Raw genomic sequence first — 27,006 nt, 5'->3', positions numbered from 1 at the left:
ATTATAACCTATATTTTCATTGATTAGGAAGCCGAACAAGGCAACCAAAAAATTGGAAAGAAATTAGATGATAGATATTTGTTTTTAGTGTATTTTACAGCTGATTTAAGACTCATCATCATAAGAGATGCTAACAGAAAGCTAACACAAGAGGAAGGTTACATTTTATCAGAGGTGTAAAGAGTACTGACATATCCTACTCAAGTTACTTCATTTAAATTGTACTTAAATAGAATTACATGTAAGTCATACATAAAATACACAAGTACAAGTAACTTAATTAAATAGTAAATGTTACTAGTTAAATTCACCCCCACATTGATTTTTGGTAATAATTCTTGGCACGGTTCCCTTACATACAATAAACATCTAATATATAAACTTAAAACTTATAATTTCCACAAAAACGTCCGTATGAAATTAAAAGTTTATCAAAATGTGCATTTAAAAAAACAAAAACAAAAAAAAACAAACAAAAATGAATTCAATTCAAAATTTAAAATAAATCTCAGCCTCTAAGAAATATAGCTACATTTATGAACTCTAAAAGTGAGAAAATAACCAACATTCAATGTTGCTTTGGTGTGGTACATTACATTTAATCTGATTGGTCGGCTATGATGTGATGCATTTGATTGTTGTCATTTGATTTTTTTGTAGTTTCACAATGTCCGTTGATCATTTTAAAACAAAAATATACAATTATTAAAATAGTAACGATGGGTGTAGAAATGTAAAATTACTTTACTTCTTTTAAAACGTACTTAAGTACAAGTAAAATGACTGATTTTGAAAGTAGTACCTATAAAATCAATTCAATTACAGTAACGTGAGTACTTGTAATCCATTACTTTCAGCTCTACATTTTATAGGCTTATTCATTCAAGGCTCAGTAATAGTGATTAATTGTAATTGAACTTCTGTTATTGAGAATGTAATTGTAATTGACTTTGAGGATAAAAAACTTTCATTGTAATGGGAAAAAATGCTAGTCACTGCACTACAATAATTGAATTGTAATTGAATATGGATAATTGAAAAAGTCCGTCCGTACCTTTGCGTAGTCGCTGCTGTGTTTCTCTCTCACTCCGTTCCTACTGAGCGTGTAATTGTAGAAGCGAGAGTTTTTCACCAAAGCCACCCATTCCTTCCATCCAGGGGGAATGTAGGAGCCGTTATACTCATTCAGATACTTCCCAAAAAAGGCTGAGAGAAGAAGAAAACATGAGCTGCACTGTAAATATTCATCCTCGTTGTATTTAGTGGCGCTCACCCGTCCTGTAGCCGGAGTTGTTGAGGTGCACGGCGAAGGTGTGCGGCTCGTGGTGGGCTTGCCATGAGGGTGACGAGCAGTTCTCGTTGTTGGTGTAGGTGTGGTGGTTGTGCACGTACTTCCCCGTCAGGATGGAGGAGCGCGATGGACAGCACATGGGCGTGGTGGAGAAGGCGTTAGAAAAGAGGGTGCCGCCCTTCTCCAGGATTTGGCGAGTTTTGTTCATGGCCTGCATCGAGCCTGGGAGGGAAAGGATTGATGAGAGGGTTTGAATTACGACAACATTGGGGTTGTCTGGAATTCAAATGGGTCACTTGAAATGTGTAGTATTGATAGAATTTTTTGTATATATAAAAAACATTTTTCATTTGTCCTTTTTTTTTAAATTAACACACTAACAAACTCAAAAAACTGTATTCCTTTACGTTTCCTTAAATATAAACCTAGTGCAGTATAAAAACACCTGAGATTTAGTCACTAATCATAGCTACTCTGTATTTGTAATTTTTCATATGAAAATGGGGTCACGCCCCCAAATAGTTTGGAAAGCAATGAATTACGGTAATGATTTCTGGGCAAAGTTTTAAAGTTTTGGTTTAATACTGGCATTAATTCCTGTGATCAAATCATGACTAATCAAGTCCATGCTTGTATTTTTAATTTATCTTGTAAAATGACTTACAGTAACTGATTTAAATTTAAAACTATGAGTCCTCACTTGCACAAAAACACAAAGTATATATTTATTTTCAAAGTAAAAGTGTTTTAAACAATCAAGCTGCACTGGAAAATTGTAAACATGTTGTATTGTTTCATCATGTTTTAAGATGAACTAGTATTACTACGAATCAACCCGTTTTAACACTTGGACTTTGCCAGTGTTTGAGCTAACTTCAGTTTCTAAATCCTTCGTCTGAAACCTCTTTAACGGCTTCCTCGGTCAAACTGTCAAACTGTATATCTTGACATTTCCAAAGTTCAAAGTCTACTTGTTTAAAAATTCAAACGTCTCTTATGCCATGTTTCAAAGGCAGGCTGTTCTCCTAGTGTAGATTAGCTAGACGCTAAGCTAAGCTACCTCCATGCAAAGATTTGCACAGGAATCTGTACAATTTTGGATCAAATGTAATACAATCCCCAAAAATGCTTAAATGATGTTAATAATTAAATATTGCATTATTATTTATGCATTTATAGACAAACATTTTGGACTTAAATCCTCCACTGTTTTCACAAATGTGGCCCAGATCCTTTGAAATGTACTTATTAGAAGGTCTATGTTTATCATTTTGATTTATTAACTTTTAAAAACAGGACTACTTTACAGTTTCAGAGCCTGTGTTCCTCCATCTTCAAATCACGTGATTGATGATGTCACATTGTTTTCTATTAGAGTGAAACATTCAGCCTGATTTATAGATCATTTAGCAGCTTTTTCAGTAAAAAATGACAACTTGTGTACACTCATGTATATATAAATTATAAAATTTGTACCGCACTGATAATATCAACGCAATAAATGACAGATCAATCCCTGCAGGATCTTGACTTTCAATTTTTTTTGATTTTGTGACCCAATTTTTATGTAATTTAGGGACATTTTGTGGAAAATTTGAAGACAATTGTTTTTTGAACAATTTGAGAAGGTCATGTCCTATAAGCATGGGGAAAATGTTTGTTACGCTAATATTGTGGAGTTTCATTGAATTTGTTAAGTATTTTGGAGAACGTACACACTGATGAATGGTTTCTCTAGGCATTTCATACACAAGGCAACTCAATGTGCTTTACATGATAAAACATTCAACTGTTTAAGATCAATAAGAACATTTAAAATCATCAGTAAAATCAATTCAAATAATCAACAAACACATTACATCAACAACATGACCAAAAATCTCCAAAAATGTTCACATTAGATGCTGACTTCAGTTTGTTCCACTTCTTTACAGCATAACAACTAAACACAGCATCACCATGGTTACTGTGAGCTCTGGGCTCCACTATCTGACCTGTGTCCATAGATCTCAGAGACCTGCTGGGTTCATACCTGACTAACATGTCACTGATGTATTCTGGACCAAACCCATTCACACATTTATAACCAGCAGCAGAACTTTAAAGACTATTCTGAGGCTGACTGGGAGCCAGTGTAATGACTTTAAAACTGGAATAAAGTGTTCTGACCTCTTTGTTCTGGTTCAGACCCGAGCTGCAGCGTTCTGAACCAGCTGTAGATGTTTGATGAAGACCATTACAATAGTCCAGTCTGGACTATTGTCCTCTAACATTTTTGCTTTCTGCTGCAGCCCGAATTGAATACTCTGAAGGGTCGGATTTGGCCCCCGGCAGTGGCGGCCGGTGCGACTCCAAAATATACACCAAAAACAGGTTTTGTGTAGCTTTGAACAAACAAGTAAGGACAATTGCACTTACAGAACTGCTTTCAAACTAACCACATTTATAGTCATCAAACCCATAAACAAGTAAGAACAAATATAGTATATACTAGTAGTATATACCAGTGATTCTCAAACTTTTTTGGCTCAAGTTCCCCTTTCTCTCATTTCTGAATCCAAGTCCCCCCTTATGTCCAACGACCACATTTTGCTGAGAATACTATGAAAAAACAACTATAAATCATAATGATGGTATGAATGAGTGATAACACACATTTTAAATAATCTAAATAAAAACAGTATTTAGTGCCTCATGAATAGATTTATTTCTACAGTTTTTATTATTTATGGTCATCTCCCTCCTGACGTGGGACCAGGAGAATGATCCTTGTTTTTTCATATAATGTTCTAATCAGTATCATTTCTATCTTCATTTTGTGGGTTTTATGTGTCAATGCGTGTGTTTCTGGTTTCATTTTGTGTATTTTGTTTTTGTGTGTGGTTGGTATTATTTAAATTATTCCATCTCAGTCTGTTTCTAATTTCATTTTGAATGTTTCTCTGTTATGTTTCTGTAATTTGTAGTAATGTATCTTTGTTGTTGTTTTGTGTGTTGCTGGTAATAGTAAGTATTTTAATCTCTTAGTGTGTGTTTTTGGTGTCATTTTGTGTATTTTGTTGTTGGTTGTCTGTTGTTTTTATTATTCAGTATATTTTTCTCTTATTTTGTGTTTTTATTGTCATTTTGTGAATTGCTGGTAATATTTAGCATTATTATAATTTTGAACTAAAGAAATAAACATTATAAAACCCCATATTTTTAATGCTGTCATTTGATGATTTTTCTTCTCTCTCTTTCTTAAGTACCCCCTGTAGTGCCATCGCGTACCCTTAGGGGTACACGTACCCTGATTTGAGAAACTCTGGTATATACAATAGAGTGAGTGAGTGTGTGTCAGGTTTATTATACTTCTTGAAATATAATTTGTTTTGTTTTTTAATTTTGTTCTTCAGATTTGACCTTTTTTCCAGTTTTAGTTAGTTTAACAAGTAATTAAATAAAAACGAGGGGTGAAAAATGAAGTGGTAAATGAATATACATAATTTAAGACCTGACAATATATCATTTAAGACCTAGTTTACAAAATATGGACAATCATCAAATTTAGTTTGTTCATGTTTCTTTGCCTTCTCTGAAAAGTGCTTTAAATGGGTTCTACCTGTCCTTATTTTGCGTCTTCAAACGTTCCACGGCTTCACCTGTCAAAGCCACTTTATGACGGACCACTGTGATGTCAGCCCCTCCCGTGGCGGGAGGAGGCGTTGTGTAAATGTTACGGCAGCATTCAACTCTGCACAGCCGCAGAGTGTCTCGGGACGCAGGTAAACTGCGCCCAGAGACTCTCCATAGACTCATAGTGAAGAGGCGTTACTGTAAATACTTTGAACAAGAGTGGACGGTAAAGATTTTTGTGCTCCAAGCAGGAAACACGTCACCAATCAGACACAGATGAACGAAACAACTTCACACATCATCATGATCTATATAATATTTATTCAGATTATCTAAATACAGACATACATCTGTTACGTAGTATTTTTAATTCATCAATAATGTTTTATTATTTTTTATGTCTCACTCAAACAAACGTGGTGGGGCGGCGCCCTAGCGCCCTCTATTGGTCAGCTGCCACTGGCCCCTGGGCTTTAAGTTTGACACGTGTACTCTAAATAATCAAGAAAAGTTAAAGATGTTGATGGAAACCTCGACCACCAAAGAGTTGGAACTGTCGCCTCCTTTAGTCACAGGTTTTTTTATTCTCTTTCAGTAAACGAAAGGTTTACATCAACATCTTTAACTTTTCCTGATTATTTAAAGCAACCAAAAGCAGCACAAGTTGTCATTTTGTCTGAAAAAGTTGATAAATGATCTAAAAATCAGGCTGAATGCTTCACTCTAATAGAAAACAATGGGATGTTTACAGGCCGTGGGGCCGTGTGACATCATCAATTACATGATTTCAAGATGGAGGAACACAGGCTCTAAAACTGTAAAGTAGTCCCAAATTTTAAAAGACAATAAAATAGTGCAAAATAAAGTGTTTTGTTAGGCATAGATCTTCTAATAAGGTCATTTTAAAGATTTTAGGCCACATTTGTAAACACAGTGGAGGACCACCATAATGTTTTGGGTATCAGATGGCTCATCATACATTCCTGCTTTTCAATGGCAGGATTTCCACAAGCAATCACAGTAACACAAAAGATGCCACCAGGCCATTATGCAGCCACTCCACTCTAATACGCCGCTAAGGACTAAGTGGGTAGGGGAGATGGCCAGGGTTTGGCATCATGACAACTAAAGTCATGGGCCGCCCTCGTTTCATGCTGCTAACAGAGGAGCTGGCAGTGGGAGCCCATGACTTTGAGTGGACCAGTTGTTCTGATGCCAAGAGGGCGGATTAGGCTGGCGCTGTTTAGCTGCTGCTGTTGGATACACTGACAGAACATATCCATACTCATGGGACACGGAGACAAAGCCGACTGAGGGACCGACTCACAGCTCCGTAGTACACAAACAAAGCATGAGAGATTAGCGTTGGAACACATCTCACCCATTTCCATGTCCTGGTCGTCCGTGAGAATGAGGATGATGTTGGGTCGGATGTTGCGGACGTGTCGGTCCCTCTGTAGGCGAGACCTAAGGCGGTACCCGGGCAGGTAGCTGGAGCCCAGGGCGTCAGGGAGGGCGCCCACCAGGACCAGAGCGAGGAGAAGGAGAGGGACAGGGAGAGGGGTGCTGAGCCCCTGCCCTGCCATCACCTCGTCAGCTCTTCTTCCAACACACGTTAGTCTGAGGTCCCGTCACTCACTGAAAAACAAGCACAATAAATGGCTAAGTTTACATGAGACCTTTAATCCCCCTTTAAATCAGAATGAAAATTAAATCATCTTGTAAACACCTAATTCTGAATGAAAATGGCCATTCGGAATTGACCTTAAATCCAAATTAAGTGGCTGGTTTATTCTGATTTTAATTCTGAATGGAGAAATTCCTCAATCTTGTAAACATTTAATTTCGCAAAAAATGAATTCCAGTTGTTCTGCACATGCTCGTCCTGTGCTGGTGATGACAAAATGAAAGATGGCCGCCCAAAACAAGCATGGGATTCAAGCCAAGACTATTTATTTAATAAGAGCCTTAGAAGATATGGATATATTGAAAAGAGTGGATGAACAGAAGCATAAACGTGGACATTCACACACACACACACACACACACACACACACACACAGACATTTTACACACACACACACACACACACACACACACACACACACACACACACACACACACACACACACACACACACACACACACACACACACACACACACACACACACACACACACACACACACACACACACACACACACACACGCACCAGGACCCAGAGCTTCACTAATGTCCCACGGGTCATCTTAAAGTTCTCCTTACACTCAACATCCTATAGAGCAGGGGTTCTCAACCTTGGGGTCAGGACCCCATTTGGGGGTCGCGGGACACTGGGACGATTGGAGCCCATTTTTGACTATTTTTACCCTTTTTCTGCCACTACACTTTAAACTTACATATAATAACTTATTTTTATCACATTTTCTTGCCATTTTTTGCTCCTTTTAATGCACTTTTGCTACATTACTCCCATTTCTGACACTTCTCCATCAAATTTCAATTTCTGCACATTTTTTTCCACTATCAAGACATTTTGGGCACTTATAAACCTTTCCACACCTTTCCCAGCACATATGTTGACCCATTATTGTCACTTTTAACCTCTTTTCACCATATTTTATGATAATTTTTGCCAATTTAACCACATTCACCAATATTGACACTTTGAACTCTTTTCTACCACTTTTTATGTCTGTTTTTGTCCACTCTAATCTGCAACTTTTAACCAATTTCTGTGGTTTTTAAATCCCATTTCACCACCTTTTCCATCATTTTTGTTCACTTTTAACCCATTTTATTTCTGATTAAAACAAGGACTTACATATTTAAGATAACGATACACAATGCTAAACTTCCTGGATAACAGTGGATATTATTTAGATAAATAAAGAAATAAATGTGGTTATCACAGATTCATAGAACAATGGACCAACCCGGTCTCTGGAACATTTATTATGGGGGTCACGGGCAAAGTTGAGAACCACTGCTATAGAGTAAAGGTAGAGCAGCGTTGCATTAACAACTGGCTTTGATCTTCTATCTCCTTCTCCTGCTCAGTGGACCAAAAGGAAAGTTTGTTATTGTCGAGCTGCTGCTTTAAAAACTACAATCAAAATAAAAGTGAAAATACAGTAGTTGCTATTATGTGGTCTACGTCACATTTGCCCCCCTGTCCAATCAGAACCGTTCCCAACCCCCACACCTAAAGTGGAATTGATTAAAGGTAAATAAACTTGTTTTTCATGTAAACCTCAAAATGGAATTACTATTTCTATGTAAACATGAAGCAGAATACTTTAATTCAGATTAATTAATTAAGATTTAAAAAAAAAAAACATTATGTAACGTGGCCATTAAACACTCGTGTACACACACACACAATTACAAACATGTAAAAACAAGCAGCTGTATGCCACGCACGGCCACTACGTGTGCCCAGTACAAGACGAAACCTAATATTAATATTAACCTAACCACTAGGAACAAGTGTATCATAGTGTATCATGTTTTTCTGCAGTCTGTGCCTTCTCCTCGCCCTCCTCTCTTCTGTTTCAGGTGTCTTGGCTGGAGATTTTACTTCAATTCAATTTTCAATTCAACTTTATTTATATGGCGCAAAAAATACAACAAAGTCATCTCATCCTGTTATAAAAACAAAATAGGGAGTTTTTTCTTCCCACTGTCACTAAATGCTTGTTCATGTGGATCTTGTTGGGTTCTTTCTTTCTTACTATGAATTTTATATTGTTGTACTTCTGCACTATATAAATGAAGTTGAATGGAATTGAAAATTACAGAGCTAGTGCTTTTACACGCTTTCAGGCTCATTAATCAATCATTAATGATCCATTAGAGTGGTGTCTCTATCTCTGCTGATGAGCACATGGCTGCCAGGTTGGGGCTAATGGGCACATGGCCAGCCCGGGACTCGCCTCCCCCCTCATGGGGGCGGGGTCAAAGGTGAAGGGGGATTGGAGGGATGAGAGGGAGCATGCAGACATGGGTCAATGAGCAGGGCGACAGCATGAGCAAAGAAATGGATTCATATGTATAAAAAAATAAATAAATAAAAATCACCCACTCTGTACTGTTACAAGTAAATCCATTGTGTAGACTGGAAAAAAAAAAAAAAACGGAGGTAATTGCAGGGGAAAAAAGAAGCTAGAAAAATAATTGTGGTAATATCACCAAGGCTGATAAAAACAAACAGCTGCTGGATGAGCAGGAAATTAAAAAGTCTGCTCCCCGCGCGTAGATTTACAAACAAATTAGAGTCAAATAGATGTTAAAAACTGCTTCTTCTTGATTAATCTCCCCATGCAGCCGCTGAAATTACACCTCAGTATCACTGGTTGTGGAATAACTCGTCCTCATTTACATCTCCTCAGAGTTTAACACAACAGCAGTCGCACACCGCCGCAGAAAAGCGCTTTAGGATGCATACAAATGCTTCATAAAGCAACATCATGTACAGTATAGATATCTATACCTAATCCAAGGAAAAGGCATCTTCACATTTACCTTTATGATAAGATATTTGGTAATCTGAAATTGATTTATATTTTCGTTAAAAGCAAACTACAAAACTACATTTATGATGACATATCTATAGAATCACACTTTTTAGATGATATACATTTATGTAATATTCCTTATATATAATATTCATTTTAATTATGTAATATTTTATTGTATACTGAATATTTGTTTACATTTGTTTGTGTAAATATTGTAAATATGTGCCCATATGTTGATGCTGTTGTTTTTGTAAAATAATAATAATTATTATTATTAATGAATTATTTGATCCTATTGTCATTTTGCCCTTGTTATTATTACCAGGAATTTATGATATTTAGAATCACTGCTGACACTTTATATAATGTATATATACTTTATTTATTATATATGATATTTACAATATTATGCATTTATTATTTTATAGTATATTCATTATTTTATATTTGTGTGTGTAAATATGTTATGTATTATTATTATTATTCCTACTACTATTATTATTATGTACCCTTGTTATTTAGGTTTCATTTATTTATTCCTAATTATCAATAATTTATCATATTCAGAATCACTGCTGACATCTTCAGTATTGTATTTATATATATCATATTTATATTATGTATTATATTATAGTATACTTATTTTTTATATTCATGTTTGTGAGTGTAAATATTGTATATATATATGCTCATATGTTGTTTTATGTATTATTATTCCTATTATCATCATCATCATAACATTATTTCCTTTTATTATTATTATTCGACCCTTGTTATATGTGTTTATTTTCCTCTTCTTGCTGCTGTCACAAACCTAATTTCCCACCTGGGGCCAAATAAAGGCCTAGTATCTTCTCTAATCTATACCGTGCGTAGGCTGTAATTATAAAGGTGGTTTAGAGGCAGCGCTGGGCTCACTGAGAGGCTCTGAGATCATGCAGGACATTTGTGTGAGTGTCTTTAAATGTCTGTGAGAACACCAGGGGCCTATGCTACGAAGCTAGATAATTACATCCTGGATTCATCTCCGTTAGCGGGCTTCACCTAACCAAACATTCCCTGTCAGAGAGAAGCTGTCCTACGAAGATCGATATCAACACGCTAATTTAAAGGGATCCTCCACTGTCTTTACAAATGTGGCCTAAAACCTTTGAAATGTCCTTATTAGAAGATCTGTGCCAAACAAAATGCATTTTTTCTTGCACCATATTCGTTTCATTAACTTTTTCACCCTCTGGCTCTCTCTAGCTCCCTTTTTGGCCTGGCTCTGACTGATTGTGGCTCCACTTGTGACAGAATTGCTGTTTGTTGCCCCAATGTGTTGGGGAATAAACTCTAGTGCAGTGGTTCTCAACTGGTCCCACCCTGGGACCCACATTTTGCTACGGACATTAAATCGCGACCCACTTTTTTCTTTAGGATTCGGCCAACAAAATTTAGTTTTTCAAAAATATGTTTAAAACACATATATATAATATTTTTTCCAACATAAATCTACATATTTTCCTGTGTAACATGCATTTCACAGCATGCCTATCAAAAGAAAAGTTTCTTTCAAAATAAAATACAACATGAGAGACATTAAGCATTTATTTAATTTTGACCAGCTGTCCGCAACCCACCCAGTACAGGTCCGCGACACACTTTTGGGTCCCGACCCACCAGTTGAGAATCACTGCTCTTGTGCAGACATTTATCTACCTCTTGTTTTTTTATTCTTGTCATGGTCCTAAGCCAATCTGTGACAATGAATGAATGACTTCACCTGTCTGCGCACACAGAAACACAGGCTTCATCAGCTGACTGTAGATCAGTACATCAGATATAAATCTATCTTTTCTAACGGATGTCATCGGTATAATGAAAGGATTGCATTTATCCATTAATAAGCTTTCTGTCCTAAACGCAGCTGTCAGATCTGCACCAACCAGGATCTTCTAACAATGGGCAGGTCAGAACTGCCAGAACTGATTGGTCAGGAGGCGGGGCTTTAGCACTCACTAAGATCCTAGCCAGAACAAAACCTGGTCCCGACCAGGTTAGTCGTTCAGCCTAAGTTACCATGGTGATTTAGCTCTCGTAGCATACCCCCCCCCCCCCAGGAGCTCATGGCCAGAGACATTTTGGTTTAGAGGCGAATGTAATAAGACGGAGCAGAGCAATCGTTCACCTCTGGGACTCAACAACAGCCTGACATGACGAGAATAAATAGGAACAAATGAGCAGGCGCTACATGTCTGCGTTAACTCATCCTACACTGTTTGTTCAATTTTCACAAAGAAGCTATCAAAATGTTCAGTAATATGCTTTTACTTTTATAATTGTATTATTATAGTGTAGAGTTTGTTAAGCTAGAGTGGAGTTGCTCCAGTTTTTACCATCAAATCTTTGCAAAGAAATTACAAACTATTCAACCTTTAACATGTTCACCTATTACGTTCAACCCATTTCAACCTTTTAGCACATGTTAAGCTAATGTTTGGTTAATGCTTAGCTAATACAATGTTAATGGTAATACTAGGTAATGTTAATGCTAAGCTAATGCTAGGTTAGTGCTAACGCTAGATCAATGCTATTGCTAGCTTAATGCTAATGCTAGGTTAGTGCTAATGGTAGGTTAATGTTAATGCTAAGCTAATGTTATTGCTAGGTTAATGCTAATGATAGGCTAATGCTAGATTAGTGCTGATACTAGATTAATGATTTTGCTAGATTAATGTTAATGTTAGGTTAAAGCTAATTTTAGGTTAAAGCTAATGCCAGGTTAGTGCAAATGGCAGGTTAAAGCTAATGCTAGGTCATGCAAATGTTGGTTTAATAATATTGCTAGGTTAATGCTTAAATAATGCTAGGTTAATGCTAATGCTTGGTTAATGCTACTGCTAGGTTAATGCTAATGCTTGGTTAATGCTACTGCTAGGCTAATGCAAGGCTAGTGCTAATGTTAGATTATTGCTATTGCTAGGTCAATGTCAATGCTAGGCTAATGCTAGGTTAGTGCTATCGCTCGGTTAATGCTAATGCTAGATTAGTGCTAATGGTAGATTAATGTTAATGCTAGGCTAATGTTAGTGCTAGGTTAATGTTAATGTAGGCTAATGTTAGTGCTAGGTTAATGTTAATGCTAGGCTAATGCTAGATTAGTGCTAATGCTAGGTTATTGTTATTGTGAGATTAATGCTATTGTTAGGCTAATGCTAGATTAGTGCTAATGCTAGGTTATTGCTATTGTGAGACTAATGCTATTGTTAGGCTAATGCTAGATTAGTGTAAATGCTAGCTTAGTGCTATTGTTAGGTTAAAGCAAACACTTGGTTAATGCTAATGTTAGGTTAGTGCTAATGCTATTGCTAGGTTAATGCTAATGCAAGTTTAGTGCTATTGCTAGGCTAATGCTAGTTAATTCTAGTAAAAGCTAATGTAAATGTATGCTAATGTTAATGCTAGCTAATGCTTATGCTAGCAAATGTTAATGATAAGGCTAACAAATGTTAATACTCGTTAATGCTAAGCTAATGCAGCAGGACGCAAAAAAGCACCTGCATCCTCACTTGCATTTTCTTCAGGAAATGCAAATATTCTGGTTCATAATGATTTTATTCATTGGAGGACAAATAAATGCTGCTGCTGCGACTCCAGAGAAGTAGTAAACAACAACAACAATAACAACAACAGATATCTGCTGTGTGCTCAGGTCCAGACTGTGCTCATTAAGGCCTTCCCATCACACAAACCTCCTCCATCCTCCTCAGCTGGCTTGCTTAACACACACACACACACACAAAGACACAGTGTACACACACACACATGCACATAAATGAAATATATAAGAGCAGCTGTGTTTGCGCTCAGGACGTGTGCTGCTCCTCCCCAGAGGACCGTATGAGCTCTGACCCTATGGGCTCGGTGACGTTTGAAATTGTCCTCGCTCCCTTTTTTCATGTTCTCTTTTCATTTCTGTCTCTGGATAAAATTGAGGCAGCAGCAGGAGAGAAATCCCAAAAAAAGACTCACACGTTTAACCATCACCGTCTGCATTCAGCTGTGAGCATTTTGTGAGCAAAATGGATTCCCAGACATTTAATGTGAGAAAAGAATAGAGTCATTGTGTTGAAATAAAGATCATCCTGCGTGTCTGATCAGGACTCGCCTTTGATGGCTGCGGTTTATCTTTTTTTAAAGGCTGAAACAAACAAAGGAAAGCCAAATACAAAAATTACATCTTGATTAGGGTGACCATATTTTAATATTTTAATTTAATTTTACACTAGGGCCGAACCTGACAGTATTCAAGGTTTTCTTGAATCGACCGCATAATGCCAAAATACAAGAGAAGATAAACAAGTTATTGTCCAAAAGGTTTAAAAATACATTTTTCTCTTTACAACAAATACTTCAAAACATTCTGAAATCATTGTTATGCTTTATAACACGTGTCAAACTCAAAGCTCGGGGGCCAAATCTGGCCCTTTGGAGCATCCAATTTGGCCCACACGAAAAAATAAAAATTACAGAGAAAACATAAATCATTGTGTAAATGAAACTCAACAATATTTCCAGATGCTCACATTTTTCCTGGTGCTTATATCACATGATGGCTGTCTTTTTAAATGTAAAACAGTTGAAAAAAAAACTCAAAATTCTTACAAAATTCTTACATTTTCCTCCAATTATGACATATTTTCCTTTATTAAATAGAAATTAGACATAAAATCTAGAACATTTAAAGGGAAGATCCTGTTGGGACCAATATTTATCACTTATTGCTTGTATATGGTCGGTTTCTTATATGTTTTGTATTTTATGTATACGTAGAAGTGCAAACTGAAGCACATTAATGTTGAAATTACTTGTTTTGCAGCATAAAATCTGTGGCCCACTTGAGATCAAACTGCTCCGTATTTGGCCCCTGAACTAAAATGAGTGTGACACCCCTGTATTATAACAATCTGTACTTGAAAAATCTCATATAAACCTTCTTAACGTCTCTCCATCATTGAAACAATGAGAAACATCTCCTCCTAGAAACTAAAACTATAGCAAAAAAACCCCTCAAGGGTTACAGTACATTAAATAATCATTAAATTTACACTTCAATAAATAACTGTAACCTTAACTTCCTATAGGATATGTTTCTCTGAACCTCCATGGAGGTTTTATCATCCAGGAGGGTTTCAATTTAATCCACCGGGATTTTGGTATCGTTCAGTCTTTCTCTTCTCTCTACTGCGCTTGTGACGATTTCGTCAAAACAAAGAGACATATTCAATAATTCCATCATGTGTGAGTAAAAACTTGGCTGTAAAGAGCAACTCTTTAGCTTTCAGAAACTGGTGGAATTTCTCATATAGAGCAAATATTAGTGGAGTTACAGTCTTTTAAAAACTGACATTTTCATCTATTTATAATATCTGGCCAGACGTGAAAAGAAGACATGTCTGGTAAAACCGGACACATGGTCACCCTAATCTTGATCAATACAATATTACACTCACCTATTAATAGTAGAGCATGTAAATGCTGCTTTATTATTGTCATGCCACAGTGGCGGATCTTTCCTGACATTGCTCCCATGGGGCCTCCTCCCACCCTGGTTCTGTGGACTAATTGGATTTCCAGGCTTTTATCATCTCCCACTGACACACACACTTCTTTCTCTCCCACTTGCTTTTATCTGCATGTATTGTTTATCTCTGCGGGTGGCAGATGCTACATAAAACCACAGAGAGAAGCCAGACAAACAGCAAAAACGTCCAAACAGACAGGAGCCATTTCACTTTGAAGACACATAGAGGAAAGAAAAAAAAGAGAGAGGAAATGGACAAAGAGCAGCAGGACTATTCCAGGCATCAACAAAAGGACCAATTTCATGGTTTATAACAGGGGTGTCAAACTTGTTTTAGTTCAGGGGCCAAATATAGACCGGTTGGATCTCAAGTGGGCCACAGCAGATTTTAAGCAGGAAAAAGAGAAATTTCAACATGAATGTGCTTTAGTTCCGTCAGTGATTCCCAAATCACAGTCCCGTACCCCATCAGATACTTAACCTGAAGCCATGTATTTATATATATATATTTTTCTGTCATTTTATATATTTTTGTGGACATAATGTGTATTTTTTTGTATTTCTGTTATCGCTTTGTAAATTGTTCCATCATTTTGTGTATTTTTGTTGTTATGTGTCTTTTTGAATAAATAAAGGGGAGAGATTTTCGGGGTCCATCCATAAAGTCAGCAAAACGATGGTCCATTGTTCTATGAATCTGTGATAACCACATTTATTTATTTATCTGAATGATATCCACCAATATCCAGGAAGTTTTTAATTATTTGGGCCATAGTATATTGTCATCTTAATAATATAAATCCTTGTTTTAATCATAAATAAAATGGGTTAAAAGTGACCATAAATGGTGGAAAAGGTGGTGAAATGGGATTTAAAAAATCACAGAAATTGGTGAAATGTTGCAAATTAGAGTGGGCAAAAACGGACAGAAAAAGTGGTAAAAAGGGTTCAAAGTGTCAATATTGGAAGAATTAGTTTAAACAAGGCAAATAATGTGCATGACAAATTGTAAATGTGGCTAAATTGTCAAAAACAAGCATGAAATGCGGTGAAAAGAGGTTGAAAGTGACAATAATGGGCTAACATATGTGACATTAGGTGGAAAAGTGCTGAAAATGTCTTGGAGTGGAAAACATGTGCAGACAAGTCATTGAAATTTGATGAAGTGGCAGAAATGAGAGTAATGTAGCAAAAATGCATTAAAAGGAGCAAAAATAGACAGAAAAAGTGGTAAAAAAAAAAGGTTAAAATATGGCAAGTTTGGTGTAGTCGCAGGAAAAAGGGTAAAAATGAGCAAAAAAGGGCTCAAATTGTTCAAAAAGGTCGAGAACACCTGCTCTAGAAATTTGACATGTGGTTTATAAGGTTTCAGAAAGGAAGTCAACTTTACCCACATCCGCTCTTTGCACTGAGTGAACAGCAAAACAAACAAGGCCGATTCAGTCCGACACAACCAAACAAGGTGGGAAATCTTGCCATTTAGACAGAAGCACAGGACAACGCAAGTAAATATTACTCTCAGCAAAACTCATTAAAGACTGGGAGGCAGGGGAAGAAGTGGGTGTAAGCTAACAGAAAATGTGCTCACAGAGTGTTCAGAAGGAGGAAGAAGAGGATCATCTGAGGTTAGAATGTACCAAGCAGAGCCTGGATTAGAAGCCAAAAGAAAGTTTTGCTCTTTAGCCACTCGACTGCAAAGAGAGCAGTGGATAAAAACTTCATGTTACCCATCATTTATTGACCAGGCTGAGAAAATGAATGTAGTGACAAGCGTGCTGTCCCTGTCACAGCGTGTACGCGATGGTAAAACAGCAGCAGAGTGTGGCGTGACCAGATGAATGCACTCACACTGCCCAGCTACACCCATCTACGCCAGCTACACACAGTGGAGAGAGGAGGCCAGCCTCGCTACTTGATAAATCTTCCAACGACTTTACAGAGGCGGTAATGTGCTTTTCTCTCTATAAATAAAACACCTTGAGCTTTGCAACAAGCATAATGTTTGATTCATCCAATTTGAAGCCTCTTGAAAAAGCAAAGAACACGTACAAAATATAAGAACACCATCAAAAAACCCTGACGTTCATCCCACACAAAGGGAAGACGAACCATGGCGCACCCTTGGAATTTAATTAGAGGTGTATGAGTGTTTCAAAAACAGCCAACAATCATAAAGCCAGACTCGTGGATTCTCCATCGCAAACGTTCGAAGACGGGGAAAGATTGAGAGAGACTGCATGGAGAATTGAGAGAGAAAACCTCCAGGCATGTCGTCTGCAGAGAACAAAGACCCAGCGTCGACATTGAAGACGGATTTTTCAAAAAAGCCCAGACTCACAAACCAAGGCTTCCATATAAAATAAGACCGAATCAAAGAGAAAATAGAAGCAGAGAGTTTTCATATCTGCTCCATGCAGCTCCTGACACAGGAATGTGGCCTTAAGGAAGCGGCCAGGAAAGTTTAAATGGACACATCCCGTCCTGAATGTGGAGCTCTGAAACACTATCAAGCAAATCCTTTAGGTCATAATTGAGGCTGGCAGGCCTTTGCTAACGTGTGACTTTGTTCCCACAGGCCTGAACACTAAGTGCCGAACCTCCGAGAACCCTTGAATTTACCAACAAAAGTTGGTATTCAGATGCTAATGCTGCAGCCATGTTTGAGTAACTTTTTCTCAGAGAAGTCTGCGTGCGTGGGCGCGGCTGTTCTACGCGCATGTGTCGCTGGAAAATGGTTGTGCAATTTGCAAAACTGCAAGGAATTCTTTTTTCATGTTAATATAAAGCCACAGTTTTTCTCTCTTTTTTTGGCCATTCCTCATCCGTGGCTGCTGCCAATTCTCCATCGACACTTTCAGACTGATTGCACTTAAAGGCAATGGTTTTCAATCCAAAATGGATTTTGCAGCACTCTGTGCAGAAATTCTTACATTCTGATGTTTCACATTGTCACAAGTCATACCTCAGTGCATTTGCAGAAGGGAATTTTTCAAATTAGATAGACGTGGAACAATATATAGAATAATGACGCTATTTTGGAAAACAAAAACATTGCAGTTGGACAAATAGCAATGCTGGTATATGACCATAACTCTGGACATACTGATTGACGAAAATCTGGCCATTGTTACATGACATTTTGAACATTTAGCTCATTTCCCTCACAATCCTCACATTTAGGTCATTTTTGTTTAATTTCAGACAAATTAATGTAAAACAGCATGTTCTATACCACTGTTAAAAATGTGTACACATGAAAAATAAATCTAAATGTTAAATTTAAATGTTAAGTGTAAATATAAATGTTAATTTAAATGTTGAGTGTAAATATAAATGTTAAATCTAAATCTAAATGGTAAATCGGTCGGCAAGTGTAAAGCTAGTTGTTTACAAATTATACAAAGTGGGCAGGTCAGCGCCTGTCGATCACGCAGATTTACATTTAAGTAAGTAGTTTATTTTAAGTAAGTAGTTTATTTATAAAGCGCTTTTTGCAGATAAAATCACAAAGTGCTGTACAGAGTTGTGGTAAGAGTACAAGTGCAACACAATAGAATAATAAAACAAGAGTGCATAAATATCATAAGAACAGCAACATTAAAGGACCAATAAAAATTAAAATCCAGTTAACTAAAAGCTTTACTGTAAAGTGTAGTCTTCAGCAGTTTTTTTTTTTTTTTAAACCTTTAGATTTACATACTCTGGGTCTGTCCTTTTAAATTAAATTATTTTTTTTAATAATAAAATTAAATAAACAACATAAATACTGTAAGACCATTTTGTCCTGTATGAAGGGCAAAACGTGCCACAGCAAATAGAACACAAAAACAAAGAGTGACAATTCATACCGGATTAAAATTAAAACCAATTCATGTCATCGTCACAACATTCCTCAAAACAATATTACTATCTGTGCATGAACTTTACATAAATTTTTTAAAAACATCCTACTAGAACAGTCTAAACAGCATAACATATTTCAATATCAGCAAAAACAAGTATCAGATTATATTGGCATGAATCAAAGGCTATGTTCACACTGCAGGTAAATTCTGACATTTTTTTTTTTTTTTACCATTTCAGATTTTTTCACTTCTACGTGGACAGTGAAATTCCGTTTTTTTTTTTAATCCGACTCAGGCTACTATATAAATCTGATATTTTGCAATGCGACTGCTCTCTGAACGGCCAGATCGCATTTTATCCAACCTTTACGACATCAAAATGTGATAATGTCATAATTCTGCATCCCATACAGAGCGGCAGAGTGAGTTCATGAAATTAATAAATATCTATTATATTATACATATTAGCAGTGCCACAGACACGTAGAGACGTGATGGCTCCATATTTACTTTTGTAAACAGTAGTTCAGGACGTGTTTTGCGCATACGGGTCACTTCAGGGTCACATTCCGTTCATACTCGGGGTGCGACGAGATAAAACTTGACGGTGGGGGCCTTGGGGTTGGGGTCGGTGGTGGGATGGGCTGGGTGCTCGGCTGCTTGGGGCTTCCTCGGATGTGTGTGTGGGGGGCGGTGGCTGCCTCTCGGCCTGGGATCTTGGGGGCGTCTGGGGGGTTGCTCGGCCGTGGGGGGGTGGCCTGGGGCTCCCTGGCCCCCACTCTTTCTGCTGGCCTGGCTGCATCTGCAGGCCCGGGGCAGTTCCTGGGTTTGCGGTAACGGTTTTTGCACATATACTGGTATACGATGCACTGGCACGCCTTGGGATGTGGGATAAAACTCATACTGGGCTTAACTTTAGACACGTTAATCCCAAATACCTGCTTTAGGTACTACCACTCACTCATTCCCCCTGTTCACAGCCACCACCATTATAGCTAAGCTTCACACTTGTCACTATACTGGCTTGATTACACAACATACTGTAATAAGTACAATATATTCTACAACTTCTATTCTCCCCACCCTTTTTATTTCCTATCTTGAGTCTCTCATCCCTGCTCCCTTTCCCCTCCCCCTCCGCCTCCCCCTCCACTTAGGTGTAACACTGCTCTCCCTTTTTATATCCTCCCTATAATAAAAGATTTCTTACCCTTCCTTAGGGAGGGCTGGTGATGGTCACAATTAAGCAATAAAATAAATCAATTTATTTTATTGCAATAACAAAACATGCGTTGCTGTCTCATAATGATTGCACTTCTTGTAGTGTTGACCTTTGACAGCATGTGCAGACAAGGAAAAAAAAAAAAAAAGAAGTGAAAATGGGGGGAACACCCTAACTACACACCACAGATTTTAGATATGGACATGTTTTTTTGAATAATATTAGCACGTCTACATTGTCTGTCAGCATTTGAGACCTGTGGACATTGACTCTTGTCTCCTGCAGTTAAAAAGACACTTGCTTAACACAGATGTGAAAGGTTTGCTATACAACCCCCTTTGCTATGCTACTACCATCGTAGATAGATGTTGTGACGTTTAATATATTCACAGTGGCTCTGTATCAGGTACAATTAATAAAAACAATCCTGTTCTTTAGTATTCCAGGTTCTTGGTTGTTTCCGCTGATGTAAAAAATGCATTTCCACTTGATGCTACAATCTTAGTGTCGACTGAATTTAGTTTCCTCCGTCTAAAGACAAACCGCTGTGTACGTGTGTGGTTGCCATGGTAATTCTGAGTGAAACTCTGCCTCTTTGTCAAAAACATACAAAAACAAAGTGCATCTGCCTTGCTTGAGCGTGGCCGTGGGATGATTTCACAGACCAATCAACACTGTAGCTGGATTGTTAGCCTGGAGCTTTATCAACAGTGGATTAACACATGGCACAGTGCACTGCAGAATGAGGATGGATGCACCGATGTTTCACACAACAATGCCTTTTCACAGCTGTCCAATGCAACAGCGTCAATAACTTTTGTCTGGCGAAGGAAAGACGACGCTAAGTGGAGTCAATTGGTTGATTTACAGCGTTATATACAGGCACAGGAGCTCAGAGCAGCCATTTAACAGGTCAGACATAAGTTAAAGCTGGCTTTTAAACACCTGTTCATGAAGTTTATCCACCATTCATGTATTCATTCCCCACGGTTGGGGTGAATTACATTTTTAAATTAGAATTCCATCTTTAATTATCCCTGTTCAGTCACAATTCAAGTATGATTATTTTGACCAGCAGCATTCTTTTCAATACGATTAAAATTATAATTCTTATTTTCCCCTGAAATGAATTACAATTACGTTCTCAAATACTGAAATTAAACAATTAATTACAATTACTGAGCCTGTAATTAATAAGCCCTTAAAACGTAATCAACCTTTCTTATTAACTCTTATGATAACGGCTCAGTTTTGACCTAAGTTTTAAATCATCTGTAAAATACACAAAAAAATGATTTCTTTTTAATCTCTTGGCTACCAACCATAGTTACACTTCCTTATCAATGAAAATATTGCTGTTAATATTTTTGGTGTGGGCGTCTGAGCCAGGGTTGGGGTCAATTACATTTTTCAGTCACAATTACGGTATTAATTATTATGGTTACAATGAGCAGCATTTTTTCCAATTACAATTATTTTTTTATCCTGAGAAAGTCAATTTCAATTACGTTCTCCATTACTAAAGTTCAATTACAAATAATCACAATTACTGAGCCTGAATTAAATAACCTGATATACCTAATTAACTTTCCTCTCTTGTTAGCTTTCCGTTAGCATCTCTTATGATAACGAATCCTAAATCAGCTGTAAAATACACTAAAAACAAATATCCATCATCTCATTTCTTACCAAACCTTGTTAGCTTCCTAATCAATGAAAATATAGATTTGTAATATTTTTGGTGTGGGCGTCCGAGCCTATTTTTGTGTCAGTATAGCCATCGATTTAATTTTTTTTTAATGGTAAAATGATCCTTAAGAGAACAGACAGGTAAACTTGATATTAAACATATTTTAATAATAATGACCTACTTATGTGTAAGACATAGAACTGTTACATGTTCCCATGTTTTGCATTTAATTACATTGTAAATGACAGCTTTTATGGAATGTTCATGCTAATTACAATTACAAAGTAATTTATCTGAGCTCAGTTACAATTCAATTAAGATTAGCAGCAACAGATTTTTCAGTTACAATTACAATTAGGTCATAATCGTAATTAATGACCAATTATAATTGTAATTGGCCCCAACCCTGCCCTTTGTACACTTATACTGCAAAGGATCTTAACCCTGGACAATGTTAGCAGCTTTGAATAAAGAGAATATGAATAAATCTTCATACTTTCTCATTTTCATGCATTGTAATAAATTCCAGCCTTTTAATTGAATGCCAAGTGTTAATATGTCCAGGTCTGATATTTACCCAATCCTTCATTTTCAAAATTACAATATAATATAATAGATCTATCCAAAGTCATTTTCAATCGATGTCATGTGCGACTCTCGAGGTAATCATTTCAGGTGTGCTGTGTGACTGTGACAGTGCATTTATTTCACTATAGATGAGCAGCAGCGCCATCAATATTCATATGCAAAGTAACTGAATCGTCCTTCATATCAGTAGTGGCAGTAGGTGCAGCAGGAATGCATAATAATGTGTGCCGAGGGCTCACTAAAGTTCACAATATTCAAGTCTGGAGCTCATCTCGCTCTTCGTGAATCACCGTCAGTGAAGCAAGGCACTAATAGGCAAAGAAATATATTCAAGGAAACTCTTCATGCAGAGAAAAAAATGAAGTTTGGGCAAAATAATTGTTTAGGAAAATTTCAAAGGTAGTGTGAAATGTTTAAATATGTATGAGAGTGATTATGTATTATAGGCAGAGGCTGTGTTGGAAATGTTGGAAAAGTATGATTAGGATGATGAGCGTTTCCCAAGATGCATTTAAAACCAACAACAAGTCTGCAGGACTACACAGCCCACAAAACCTTTAACATGTTTTTTTTCTCTCAGTTAAAGCTGATATCTGGAGTTTCTGATAAATCTATGTTTAAGTATGATTCTTTTGAAATGCGAAAAAACTCCTAACTAGTCTTTTACTATGGTCTACTGCTGGTGGTCATTCATATACATTAATGTATACAAGTCCCTCCTTCGTCCTATAGACCCCTATACAAATGGAAACGATCGCCCAGCCAATAGGCTTCGACTTCCTGTTTTTGAGACTGTCAATCAAAGTGAATGTGGAACTGAGCACAGAAACAAGGCCGCGCGTCACAACAGCAAACAGGTAAATATGATTTTGGCTCTTATCTGACTCATAGATCTATATCAATGCAACCTTGTTACAGTATGTTCCGCGATACGCGTTCAGAAAAGTAGAGGCGTGGCTTCTGGTAGATTGGCAGAGGCAGTGGGAGGAAGTGGAGCTGTTTAGGACGGTACATCGAGACGTTTCTCAGAAACTCTGGATATCAGCTTTAAATTATTTTTGCTTTATTGATCCATGAGGCCTACACCAGTGGTTCCCAAATTGAGGTACGTGTACCCCTAGGGGTACTTGAATACCTTTCACAAGTTTATTTTTTAACATCATAGATTTTCTTTTTTTTTACATGCACAGACTTTGTTCTCATCCATCAATAACAATTTGTCGCACAAGTCTTTAAAACACACCAAAAGGTGAAGTTCAAATGCTAAAACAAGCAAAATCTCAGAAATAAATGAATAAAAATGCTTAAATTCACTGCTAATGTTGAACAAGACATAAGAAAGAGTTTAAACGAGCCAGCAGACAAAAATAAAAAGCTAAGGGGTACATGTGATAAGATGTAAAGGCTAAGGGGTACATGTGATAAGATGTAAAGGCTAAGGGGTACATGTGATAAGATGTAAAGGCTAAGGGGTACATGTGATAAGATATAAAGGCTAAGGGGTACATGTGATAAGATATAAAGGCTAAGGGGTACATGTGATAAGATATAAAGGCTAAGGGGTACATGTGATAAGATGTAAAGGCTAAGGGGTACATGTGATAAGATGTAAAGGCTAAGGGGTACATGTGATAAGATATAAAGGCTAAGGGGTACATGTGATAAGATATAAAGGCTAAGGGGTACATGGGGCAATAAAGTCTGGGAAACACTAGCCTACACCATGTCTTCATCTGATAAAGTAGCTTCCAGTAGCTTTAAATAAAAAAAATAAAGCAGAATTGGTTCTTTGAAAATGAAACAATTGCTAAAATTAAGAGAAATATATTTTGGTGCATGACTAAACGTAAGTATTTCCACCTTTTTAAGTTACTACCCGTCATCCTTCATCATCTTTCCCTCTAATTAAAGTCAAAAGCTGAAATTGTTGCATTTCAGAAGTGTATATCAAACTGGTAGTCGTTCGGATTATTCAGCCCCTTTGAAGTAACTCAGTCTCTGAAAGGTTTGTGACCCCCCGCCCTGGTATAAGAGAACATCAAAGTGAAAATGACCCAACTAATAATAGGTCCGCCAGGCTTATCCAAACAGCGTCTGTATATATATATATATATATATATATATATATATATATATATATATATAAAATTGAATAATTTCCCACGGCCCACCCAATGATCTCTCACGTCACACAAGTGTGCCACGGCACAGTGGTTGAAAAACCCTGAACTAAGGAAGCCTTCACTATGAGACAGACGCTGTTTGGATAAGCCTATATATATATAATGTAAAAAAACATATTTAGACCAACAATTGAACTTTATTCTGTTAAATATTGTTTTGTTTAATCACATTTTATGTTTTGTTTTCAATTTGTACTCAAGGCACTTTGGTAAGAATGACTACACATTGTTAATTACACTTTTTATTTGAAAAAATAAATGCAAAAAAAAAATCAATGTTTTTGTTCATTTGATTCCTATTAAAGACAAGAATGAGAATGACTGCAGATTGTTAACTGCACGTTTTATTAGAAAAAATAAATATGAAATATCATTAAAAAAACCTTTTTTCTTTGTGTTTATTTGATTCCTTTTCAAGACACTTTGATAAAAATGATTGTATGTTGTTAATAGAGGCAACAAAGTTTTGTTTTTGAACACTTTCTGTTGGTGATGTGGCTTTTTTTCAATACATAGATAAAGCTAAAAAAGGTTAATTGTGTTGCACTAAAGCAAAAGAAACACATTTGATACCAAAGAAAAGAGAAGATGAGTGTGACACCTGCTAAAGAATCACCCACAACTCGAACTTTTCTTGGTTCTAAAGCAGACCTGCAGACTTTACTTTCTAACATCTAACATTACCAATTGAGAATGACACTAGATAACCTAGAGCCTGATCCCATTCAAATTAAAGATTTAATTTAGATTTCCCTCAGGTCTGATAAGTGTGACGCTCTAAAGGTGACAGCCACAATCTAATAAGCAATTTTGTTGTTAACAAAAAGCCTTTAAAAAAAATAAATAAATAACCCAGTGATGGGACTTTAAACATTAGATAATGAGTTTTGTGCTGCACTAAAGGGAATAATACGTGAAATATTCCTCTGTGCACTGAGGAGTGGAGCCTGTCGTTTATGTCTTTTCTTGTTTAAAGATGATATTCATTCCTTACCTTTATTACTCCCACTGGAATGTGCGAGACAGACGGTGAAATACGAATGTGTGTAATTTTAGTGCAGAACACATCATTAATCCTGCATGTTGCTCTGAGGGAGGGGGGGGGGGGGAAGCAGGGACGTGTTCAGGCTGGATATCTCCCTCACGCTCACATTTTTGGGCAAATGTTACGCAACAAATCAATGAATCAGTTTTAGACAATGATTGGCTGATGAGTGAAATCCAAAGCCAAATATCTTTTATGATGACTCAGCACATTAGAAATGTCACACCCGGTAATAAACACTATAAACTCAATGAGCATATACTGTCTACTAGAGATATAACGATTCACTCAACTCCCGATACGATTCACGATACTGAGTTCACGATACGATTCTCTCATGATTTATTTTACAAAATGGGACTGTAGACCAATGATGACTGAAAATATTCCTTTATTTTTTGGGGGAAAAAACTATAAAAAACTATACTGTTTTCCTTTTACTTTTCATTGTCAAAAGAATCCCTTGATAAACTATTCAAAACAATGTAATTTAACTAAAAATAAATCTTGAATGAAATAAATAAAGGAATAATACAAATGAAGAAGAAGCCTATTAATTTAAATTCTGGTTCTATAGTAAACAATGCAAAACTGCATAATAGTTCTTTTTAAAAGTGCAACTGAAAGTGTATTTTGCGCCTTAACAATTGGACTTGAAAAAAACAAAACAAAACAGTAATTTCAATGTATTTACATCAGATATGTGTTTGGATTAGCAGAAGGCGCTGGTACCCCAGTGGTCAGTTGGCATGCATATATCTTGCAGTGAAGAAGAGATGCTATGCTAGCAGACAGAGCTAATAGAAAAACGTGACTTTTACAGATATTCACGTAATATTACAGATATTTTTTCGGTGCTAAAGAGGTAAGGAATCATTTATGAACATGTTTAAAAGTAGAAGGCGGCCAGAAAGAAAGTATTAGCAGATTCCGCCCGCCGCCAACACTTATGGATAAAACAAGTACTGCGATTCAATTTTCACAGTATCAATGTTAATCCTGATACCTATGAATCAATTTTTAACTGTCTTACGATTAATCGCTACATCCCTACTGTCTACTATATACTACTAGCATAATTAGGATGATGAGCGTTCTCACTGAAGTATACTTCCAAGTTTCCAAAGATGGATTTGGAACCAACAGCGTTAAAATCCATGTTCACACTGAGGCTAAATATCTCTGTTGATTCTCCACCTTTGAAAGTTCTGAAAACATTTGAAGTGAGAAAGTGACCATGTAGAACATCAACATGTGCTCATTTGATCCATGAAACTCACAGAAACATATTTCGGAGACCCTCCATTGAGCTACTGACTAAACTGAAAACTTGAAAAACAAATAGAAGACCAGAAGAGATGCTTCTGTTTTGAAAAGGATGTTTGATATTTAGCTTGAAGCTGGTCCCAGGACCATTTTACATTCCACAATGCATCATCGT

General features: G+C 36.8%; 1 protein-coding gene across 2 annotated transcripts in view; it reads right to left on the bottom strand.

The window, feature by feature from the left end:
- sulf2a (sulfatase 2a) overlaps nt 1–27,006 on the bottom strand; it is a 96,282-nt gene that overhangs the window by 29,277 nt on the left and 39,999 nt on the right. For both annotated transcript variants that reach the window (XM_028446991.1, XM_028446992.1), the window contains exons 3-5: nt 6,288–6,544; nt 1,274–1,513; nt 1,055–1,206 (exon numbers count right to left, since the gene is read on the bottom strand). In XM_028446991.1, coding sequence (XP_028302792.1) covers nt 1,055–1,206; nt 1,274–1,513; nt 6,288–6,492 — 597 coding nt within the window. In that variant the 5' untranslated portion in view covers nt 6,493–6,544. The remainder of the gene's footprint in view (nt 1–1,054; nt 1,207–1,273; nt 1,514–6,287; nt 6,545–27,006) is intronic.

The sequence above is a fragment of the Gouania willdenowi genome, chromosome 5 (genome assembly GCF_900634775.1).
Source record: "Gouania willdenowi chromosome 5, fGouWil2.1, whole genome shotgun sequence".
In the NCBI taxonomy this organism is placed as follows: Eukaryota; Metazoa; Chordata; class Actinopteri; order Blenniiformes; family Gobiesocidae; genus Gouania; species Gouania willdenowi.
Note: the sequence above shows the minus strand (reverse complement) of the source record. Positions and strands in the feature narration are given on the sequence as shown.